This window comes from Enhydra lutris, unplaced genomic scaffold (assembly GCF_002288905.1).
Source record: "Enhydra lutris kenyoni isolate GAN:26980312 unplaced genomic scaffold, ASM228890v2 scaffoldscaffold77, whole genome shotgun sequence".
Classification (NCBI taxonomy): Eukaryota; Metazoa; Chordata; class Mammalia; order Carnivora; family Mustelidae; genus Enhydra; species Enhydra lutris.
Window position 1 is genome coordinate 5,561,135 of NW_019154161.1, and position 9,578 is coordinate 5,570,712.

The 9,578-nt window shown below is 54.5% G+C and overlaps 1 protein-coding gene across 1 annotated transcript; it reads left to right on the forward strand.

The window, feature by feature from the left end:
* The first annotated feature begins 35 nt into the window (after positions 1-35).
* Positions 36-9,185, forward strand: LOC111160722 (creatine kinase, M-type). The gene is made up of 8 exons (XM_022524041.1): positions 36-106; positions 1,895-2,105; positions 2,998-3,152; positions 3,556-3,688; positions 6,483-6,654; positions 7,507-7,630; positions 7,970-8,159; positions 8,666-9,185. Exons 2-8 carry the CDS (start codon positions 1,913-1,915, stop codon positions 8,842-8,844), a joined length of 1,146 nt encoding a protein of 381 aa, XP_022379749.1. The 5' UTR covers positions 36-106; positions 1,895-1,912; the 3' UTR covers positions 8,845-9,185.
* The last annotated feature ends 393 nt before the right edge of the window (positions 9,186-9,578 follow it).

Sequence of the window (9,578 nt, forward strand, 5' to 3'; positions counted from 1 at the left end):
GTAGCACAGCCCGGCCCCCCTATATAAGGCCGGGGCTGCGGGCCCTTCCTTTGGGTCAGTGTCGCCTCCGGGATACAGACAGCCCCTTACCGCACAGCCCAGCCAGGTACTGTCGTGGGTGGGAGTCAGGGTGGGGTACAGACTGGAGCCCATGGGACCAGCAGCTGATCTGGTCCCGGGAGTCTGCCCCATATCCTCCTCCATGCAGGCGGGTCAGTGGGTGGGAAGGTTGACCGTGCGCGTGGGAGTCCCCTCCACCTGTGAGACCCCTGGTCTGTGGCATGAGGTCATGGGGAGGGATCTTGGAGACAAAAGGAGTTTCAGCAGCTGCCAGCTGTCACCCCGACTGGGCCTGTGTTTGTGATGGCTTGTCCCCAGCGCTGGGTGCTGGAAGCCCGGTGGGAGGGGTCTATCTGTCATCTTGTCTGCGGGGTCACTGCATTTGCAATTCTGTGGGTCCCCAGTTGTTCCCACACGGAGTTGTGACCTTGCATCTGACTTTCTGTGGCACCTGCATGGCTGCCTGTCTCCTGGGTGTGTCCCCGGGCTTGGAAGCGGGTGTGTGACTCTATTTATGGTGTGATCTGGGGGGTTATGGGTGACGCGTGTGCGTCAGGCTCCGGGGCTCCCCCAGCCTGCCTCAGCGCCCTCTGCGAACGCGCCCCTCGCAGGCTGGGGGTTTCTGGGCTGGAAGCCGTTGAGCCTGGAGGCCTCGATGCATGTCCTCCCGGCCACTCCGGCCCACCTGTCTCCAGGCTGCTGACTTGGTGCAAATGGAGCCCCAGGAATGTGAGGGGGGTGTGGGGGGGACAGCAGCTGGGGAGGGGAGGAGGAGCAGCCAGATTCTATAAATAATCCCCAGCCCTGGAGAGTAGCTCCAAGGATCTTTCTTCTCGTGAATTCCATCTGCCCCAGCCTGATGCCTCAGGCTTCAGCTGATCCTGCCCCCCAATTTCCTTTCTACCATTCTACCTGCTTCCTGTCCCTGGAGCTGCCAGCGAGCTCCAACTCCCACCACCACCACCACCACCACTGAAGCATCCCTCCTCCTCCTTCCTGGGTCTTATGAATTAAAGTAATAATAACCGTCACAGCAACCACCCCTCAAGGTAGCAAGACCCAGCTCCGAGTGAGGACATGTGCGCAGCCTGCCGCGTCAATGCTCCAGAAGACTCCTCTTGGCAACCCCCGGGGCCAGGCTCAGTTTCTAAGCAAAAGAGGCTCAGAGAGGCTGAGCACCTGGCTTGGGGTCCCACAGCAGGGGATTTGGCACAGGCAGGATTCGAACCCAGCTCTGATGACCCCGGAGGCTGGGCTTTCCTTCTCAACTAAGGCCTGCCAGAGACTGCCAGTGAAGAGAGGGTCTGGCCACCCAGCCTTCCCTTCTGCCCTGCTCCTCATCCCCTAAGCAGAAGCTTCGTGGAGAGAATGTCCCTTCTCTGCTCACACACTCATTCTCAGCCACCTTCTCCCCAGCTCCTCACACAGACCTTTAAAATAATAGCGACGATAATCATAATAATAGCTAAGCAAAATATTGCTTATTGTGTGCCAGGACTATCCCAAGCGCTTAATGTACACGAACTCCTTTAAGCCCCTGAGATGAGGGCTCCTGTGACCCCCACTGTACACATGAGTAATCTGAGGCACAGAGAGGTTAAGCTGAGTACCCAAGGTCACACAGCTTCTTGTATGTGGCAGAGCTGGATCTGACCCAGAGTCCCCATGCATCCCGTCAAGTCACAGGGGCTCAGAGACAAGATCCTTCTTGTTCCAAGTCACACAGCACCTGAGTCAGGACTGGGTCTGACCCCAAAGCCTTGCTCTGTTCCCTTGTTGGCCTCTGCTGGAGGCGAGTTAACCTTTCCCCCGGCAACCTGCCCCTGCCCACTAGGCCCCCCACGCCGCCACCATGCCGTTCGGTAACACCCACAACAAGTTCAAGCTGAACTACAAGCCTGAGGAGGAGTACCCCGACCTCAGCAAGCACAACAACCACATGGCCAGGGTGCTGACCCTGGAGCTCTACAAGAAGCTGCGGGACAAGGAGACTCCATCGGGCTTCACCCTGGACGATGTCATCCAGACCGGTGTGGACAACCCAGGTGAGCCTCCTTGCTGGAGTGTGGACAGGGACTCAGCTGGGGTGGGGGCTCCAGAGGTGCCTGCCACACCTTGGTCCCACCTCCCCGGACCTCCGTTTTCCCATCTGGAAGATGGGAGCCATGCTCGAGGGTCTGTTGTGAGAAACAAATAAGGCTACATGTATGAAGGGCTCGGGACGGGCCCCAGCGCGTGGCCAACCCCTCGCAAACGCACAAGTAAGATATGAAGAAATCATTCCGTCTCCCGGGGGCCTCAGTTTCCACATCTGAAAAATGGGCACCCACGTCATGAAAACAAAGGAGTCAGCACACCTACAGGGCTTGGAGCAGCGGTGGGGACAAAGCACGCACTCAGGGTCTGGCAGGGGATGTCATTGGTGCCCTGGTTCTTTCTCCAAGGACACCAGAGCCCCGAGGGGGGTTCTAGCCTCCAACTCATTGTGTGATTGAGGAGCGATGCCCCTTCTCTCTGGGCCTCTGTTTCCCCACCTGGGAATACGAGGGTCTTTCAAGTCTCTTATTATCCGTGGGAGCCGATAGTCTAATATGTTTCTGAAAGTTTTTCAGTGAAGGAAGAGTCCGTGATTTGGGGACTCTGAAGTGGTAATATTTTTGGTAATTTATAACTGGGCCTCTAAGACTTTCTCCTTTGCCCTGCCTCCAGCACCTTTTCCTCAGCCCAGATATCCCCTTGACCTCTCCCAGCCTTCCTGCTCTGTCCAACCAACCCTCATCCTCTGTAGTTCTGACCCAGAGGTCTTGAATGAGAACCTGCCAAGACACACACACACACACACACACACGCACATGCACATACAGTCTACACTGGACTCAGGAGCCCGGGCCTTCCTTGCTGGGGACAAGCACCTCTGACCTCACCCTGAACCCCCAGGTCACCCCTTCATCATGACCGTGGGCTGTGTGGCTGGTGACGAGGAGTCCTACCAGGTGTTCAAGGATCTCTTTGACCCCATCATCCAAGACCGGCATGGGGGTTACAAACCCACTGACAAGCACAAGACCGACCTCAACCACGAGAACCTCAAGGTCAGCTGCCCCCAGACCAGGGGAGGGACAGGGGAGAGAGAGAGAAGGACGCAGGTGGGAAGGAGCATTCAGAGAGACAGAGACAGAGGGGAGGGAAAGAGGGACAGCGAGGCACAGAAGACAGAGAGACCAAGGACAGAGCAAGGAGAGTCAGATGGGAAGAGAGACAGGGAAGGAGATGAAGAGAAACAGGAAGCGGGGACAAAGATGGGGAAAGAGATGTATGGATGGAAAAAAGAGGGACAGATGAGGAGCTGGGAGAAAGATGGAGGGAGAGACAGAGGGGGAGAGGCAGAATCTGGGTGGCGGTGGGAGAAGCCTGGGGACAAGAAGGAGCCAAAGGAAGTAGCAGAGAGTTAGAACTGGGAGCATGCCCATCCCTGACCACCCTCCTGCCCTCCAGGGTGGAGACGACTTGGACCCCAACTATGTACTCAGCAGCCGCGTCCGCACGGGCCGCAGCATCAAGGGCTACACCCTGCCTCCCCACTGCTCCCGGGGCGAGCGCCGGGCCGTGGAGAAATTCTCCGTGGAAGGTGAGAACCCCCACCCCGCCCACCCTTGGGGCCACCCAGCTCTGGCTCTGCTTCTCCATGGAAAGAGTTTGGTAGTCATAGGTGCTGGATGAGTGACGGCCGGCAGCATTACCCCTGGTGGAAGCCAGGGGGCGCTGACAAGGCACCCAGCGCACAACCAGGCAGACCCTCAGTGGTATCGGGGTCCTGACCTCCATCCTTCCAGCCAGCCAGCCAGCAATCATTACGGTTGTTATCGTCCTGAGTAGGGAGCTGGGGCTCCCGTGATGAATAAGATGGACAAGGTCACAGCTCTCACAGAGCTGTCAGCCTGGTGGGGAGATAAGAGGAAACACAGAAACCAACAAAAGAATGATGAATTCCAACATACCATGTAGCCAAAAAACAAAGGTGCATCTCGGCATGACTGGGAGGAGCTCTCCTAGAAAGGAAAGCTTGAGGGATGCCGGGGCGGCTCAGTTGGTTAAGCGACTGCCTTTGGCTCAGGTCGTGATCCTGGAGTCCTAGGATTGAGTCCCACATAGGGCTCCCTGCTCAGCAGGGAGTCTGCTTCTCCCTCTGACCTGCTTTCCTCTCCTGCTCTCTCTCTCTCTCTCTCTCTCTCTCATTCTCTCAAATTAATTAAATTTTTAAAAAAGAAAGAAAGAAAGAAAGGAGGGGTTGAGACCTGATTGACAAGAAGGAACCTGAAGAATTCCAGGCAGGTGGAGTGGCAAGTGCAAAGGCCCTGAGGTGGGAAAGTGTGGCTGGAGCTGAGTGGACCAGGGGAGGAGATGTGTTCAGAAGGATATGGGTGGCCAGCTCTGCAGAGCCTTGTGGGCCATCTGGAGGGCTTTGGCTTTGACTCTGAGGGAGATGGGCACCTTGGGAGGATGGTGAGAAGAGTAAGTCCACAGAATTTCATGGAGTCCTCTGGCTGTTGAGTGGGGAACAGACTGTGGGCAGAGGTAGGAGCAGAGAGACTGTAAGGGGGCAACCACAGTGGTCCGGGCTCTGGGGCGAAGGGTAGACAGTGGAAAAAGAAAGTAGAAAGAAAAAGAAAGTAGAAAGTAGAAAAAGAATGGGTAGGTTTGAGCGGTAGAATCATTAGGCCTTTCAAGCGCCTTGTTCTAGTAAATGTTTAACACCCAGCTTGCAAAACAAAGACAAAAACAAACAAAAAACCCCAACCAACCAAACCAAAAAACCAGCCCCAATTTGCACCAACTGCCAGTTTCCAAGGTGTAAATTCTCCTACCATGACCAATTTTAAGCTATGAACATGATGTCACAGAGAGATGGGAAGAGATGCACCTCGGTACATGGGATTCCCATCATCAGATAGGGACGAAAAATCTTCAAGAATGTAGATAATAAAGATGCAATAAAATAATTAGGAAGTAACCATTTTGAATATTTACTACCTGTGGGTTTTTAAAAAACTTTATTTATTTATTTATTTTTAGAGAGAGAGAGAGAGGAGGGGCAGAGGGAGAGAGAATCTTTTTTTTTTTTTTTTTGACAAACAGATCACAAGTAGGCAGAGAGAGAGAGAGGAGGAAGCAGGCTCCCTGCCGAGCAGAGAGCCTGACTCGGGGCTCAATCCCAGGACCCTGGGATCATGACCTGAGCTGAAGGCAGAAGCCTTAACCCACCGAGCCACCCAGGCGCCCCAGGGAGAGAGAATCTTAAGCAGGCTCCACACCCAGCAGAGAGCCCAGTGCAGGGCTTGATCTCACAACCCTGAGATCACGACCTGAGCTGAAATCAAGAGTCAGATGCTTAACTGACTGAGCCACTCAGATGCCCCCTATTAGTTGTTTTAAAATATAATTTATTTAACTGGAAGTTTACATAAATTATTATTATTATTATTTTTTAAGTAGGCTTTACGCCCAACATGGGGCTCAAACTCACGACCCTGACATCAAGGGTTGTGTGTTCTACCGACTGAGGCAGCCAGGTGCCCCTAGATAAAATTTGTTTTTTAAGATTTTAGTTTTTTATTAGAGAGAGAGATGAGAGAGGGAGAGAGAGCAAGAGAGCATGAGAGTGAGGAGGGTCAGAGGGAGAAGCAGACTCTCTGCTGAGCAGGGAGCCTGATGTGGGACTCGGACCCAGGACTCCAGGATCACCACCTGAGCTGAAGGCAGTCGCTTAACCAACTGAGCCACCCAGGCGCCCCTAGATAAATTATTTTTAACAATATAATATAGTATAAAGTATGTGATATATAGCATTATATAATACACTATATTGAAGTGTCTAATGTGTATATAAATATATATATTTATTCTATATATGAATATATACAAATACTACATATGCTATTTTTTTAATAATAACAATTTTTTTTTAGATTTTATTTATTTACTTGACAGACAGAGATCACAAGTAGGCAGAGAGGCAGGCAGAGAGAGAGGAGGAAGCTGGCTCCCTGCTGAGCAGAGAGCCTGATTCGCGGCTTGATCCCAGGACCCTGAGATCATGACCTGAGCCAAAGGCAGAGGCTTAACCCACTGAGCCGCCCAGACACCCCTACATATGCTATTTTATAATAATTTTTACGGAGGGCTTTCCAAATTCCTAACATGTTGACTGTCCATCTTGTTGGCCAACTGGAGGGGCTTCAGCACACGGTTGGTCACAGGTGGATGGGATGTGAAGGTCAAGGAAGGGGAGAATCTATGCAAAATCTGGGTTTCGCCCTAGTGTTCAGATGCCATTAACACATCCACAGGACCAAGCCCCCAGCATCCGCGCCCAGGCTGTGGTGGGCAGGCTGCTGACCACTCCCTTGTGTGGCCCCCCTTAGCCCTCAACAGCCTGACAGGCGAGTTCAAGGGGAAGTACTACCCTCTGAAGAGCATGACCGAGCAGGAGCAGCAGCAACTCATTGACGATCACTTCCTGTTCGACAAGCCCGTGTCCCCACTGCTGCTGGCCTCTGGCATGGCCCGGGACTGGCCCGACGCCCGTGGCATCTGGTGAGGTCCCCTCCGCCAGCCTCCCTATTCCTCTACCAAAGCCAACACCATAAAAACGACGATGTTTCCAGGCATCCCCAGAAAACTGACCTTGCCTTCCACCCCTGTGTGATCTTGGGCACATTATTTTAACATTTCTCTCCCCTGGTTTCCCCATCTGTAACATGGAGAGCACTAATGAAAATGGTGTCTGGGATATAGTAAGTGCCCAACATTGGCTATTAGTTTTATCTTTTACGGTTGCTTATAGTTTCTTTCTGTGAACCTTTGAATCCCCAATTCTGATAGCGAAAGATTTTCAAAGGTTTTGAAAACTTAGGTCTCAGATGATTTGGAGAGTCTGAGTTCCAAGATATACAGATGAGATGATTCTAAGGTTCCAAGATTTTGAGTATTTTTAGGTTCTCAGATTCCACTAATTCCAGGTTCTGTGATTCCGTGGTTTCAGACATTTCCAGATCTAAATGTTTTATGGCTCTAAGCCTCTGTTTCTGACATGTCACAAGGTGAAGGCAAGGTTGGTCCCTGAGACCAGATGTAGGATTTCCAAGATTTATCAATTCAGACTCCCAGCTTCTGTTCTTCAAAGATTCTGAGATTGTAAGCGTCTGTAATTTAATGCTGTTCAGACTTAAGACCCTAAAAACCTTTGATCCTAATTAGATTGGCGATTCCTCAGATCCGATGACGTTCGGGTCTACGGGGGTAAAGCTTCTGCGACTTTGAGGAAGGGTGCCACCACCCGAAACTCCTCCGGCCCGCTGCCCCCTAGCGGTGGGGGTGTTTTCGAGAGGCCGGGAGTGGGGTGGCCACGCGGAACTGATGCCCTGGCCTCTTCTTGCCCCACACTAGGCACAATGACAACAAGAGCTTCCTGGTGTGGGTGAACGAGGAGGACCACCTCCGAGTCATCTCCATGGAGAAGGGGGGCAACATGAAGGAGGTTTTCCGCCGCTTCTGCGTGGGGCTGCAGAAGGTGGGTAGCCTGCCCCTCGCTGCGGACCTGGGACGCCCCGACCTTGAACGCCCCGCCCGCTTCCCAAGACTCCGCCCCGCCGGGGCAACCCGGCTCCACCCCGTGCGCAAGCCCCGCCCCTAAGAGCCCGCCTCGGAGGCGTCCTCAAGCCCAGCCCCCTCCGCATCTTGCATCACCTGGGTGGTCCTGCCCTTCCCTTCAGAAGCTCAGCGCTGGCAGTTTCCCAACCCCACCCCCCACCCACGTCCTCACCCAGTCTTCCTCCCAACCCCGTCCCGGTTGCCGGTGTATTTGGGGGCGCCCGCTGGCGCTGACCCTAGTCCTCTCCCCTTACCTCAGATTGAGGAGATCTTCAAGAAAGCCGGCCACCCCTTCATGTGGAACGAGCACCTGGGCTACGTGCTCACCTGCCCGTCCAACCTGGGCACCGGGCTGCGTGGAGGCGTGCTTGTCAAGCTGGCGCACCTGAGCAAGCACCCCAAGTTCGAGGAGATCCTCACCCGTCTGCGCCTGCAGAAGCGCGGCACAGGTGCGGCTCTGCCTCCGCGCGCCGCGGCGTCGGGGGCGGGCCCTGTGCGGAGGGGGAGGCGGGGCATCCACGCAGGTTCTGGGGGGGACCAGGGCTACCCCTCGGTGGGCCTCAGTTTCTTCCTCTGTAAATGGGCGTCAGCACGCTTTGTCTCATAGGAATCGATAGGACGTCATGACATTGTGGATGTCCCCTGCCCCCTAGGGCCCTCGGTTTCCCATGTGTAAAGGAGAGGACGGTCAGTGTTCAACCCCAGACGGCCGGGCTCCGGAACTCGCTCAAGCCGTAGGGCTATGTTTTCATGTTGGATGGTTGAGGGGAAAGGAATCTAAATTAGCCGGAGACGTGAGCCCACGAATGTACATTTAGGAGACTCAGTGCACGTAACCGGTTCCACAGTAGGCGCCCAGTACGTTCGGCCTTCTCCGCTGGCACGGGGGCCGCATCCTGGGCCCCAGTCCTGCACCTCTGCTCCCTGCTTATGCCCCTGCCTTCTGCTCCTGCAGGCGGTGTGGACACAGCTGCTGTGGGCTCAGTGTTCGACATATCCAACGCGGATCGGCTGGGCTCGTCCGAAGTCGAACAGGTGCAACTGGTGGTGGACGGTGTGAAGCTCATGGTGGAGATGGAGAAGAAGCTGGAAAAGGGCCAGTCCATCGACGACATGATCCCCGCCCAGAAATAGGCGTCGGGGCTGCTCGCCGCCGACTGCTGGAGCCCCAGCCAAAGGGAGGACTCCGCCTGTCGGGGGTCCGCCCAGCCACACCCCCCAGCTCCACTAGAGGGGTTAGGCCACCTAGGGGCTCTATCCAACCATCTCGGAATTCCATTCCCAACCGGAGTTCCAACGAATGGGCTTCGGCCTCTGAGTTCTGGCCAATGAGGAACCTCCTCACACCTTCCCCTCCTTTTCCCAGAGCTCCGCCCACCACCAGGAGCTCTGGCTAACCGAGGGCTCGCCGACACATCTGGAGCTCCTGCTTTTTCTACACCCAAAGCAACAAATAAAAGCAATGGTGGCCCTAACTTCTGTGCGAGAGTTACTGAGCAGCAGGAAGAGGGACGTTTGCCGTTGGCCGCTGAGCGACCTCGAAGGGGCTTGCCCTCCCCAGTCCTGTTTTATCCCATCTCTAAAATGAGGCAAAGTTAGTGAACAGTCTAATTCAAAACCGATACGGTTCTATGAGGAAATGTGAGACCCAGAGTCGTGCGGCCACCTTCCCAACTGAGCTCCCCATCACGCGTACTCAGATCTCAAACACAGGGTGCCCATGGGGGGGGGGGGGGGGGGGCGTAAGCCAAACCAAACGTCTGAGACTTGAATTTGGCCCCTGGGACTCCAGTGTGAGACCTACCGTGCATCTCATCACATATACCTCATTCTATCCGTCGCGGGCCTCCTCCTGTGTGTTCTCACTT

Bases quoted from the DNA above. Each gene is read 5' to 3' on its own strand.
- LOC111160722 (XM_022524041.1), top strand. From the start codon at position 1,913: ATGCCGTTCGGTAACACCCACAACAAGTTCAAGCTGAACTACAAGCCT. The intron at 3,689-6,482 runs GTGAGAACCCCC...GGCCCCCCTTAG, and splicing joins GGAGAAATTCTCCGTGGAAG to CCCTCAACAGCCTGACAGGC. The intron at 6,655-7,506 runs GTGAGGTCCCCT...GCCCCACACTAG, and splicing joins CCCGACGCCCGTGGCATCTG to GCACAATGACAACAAGAGCT.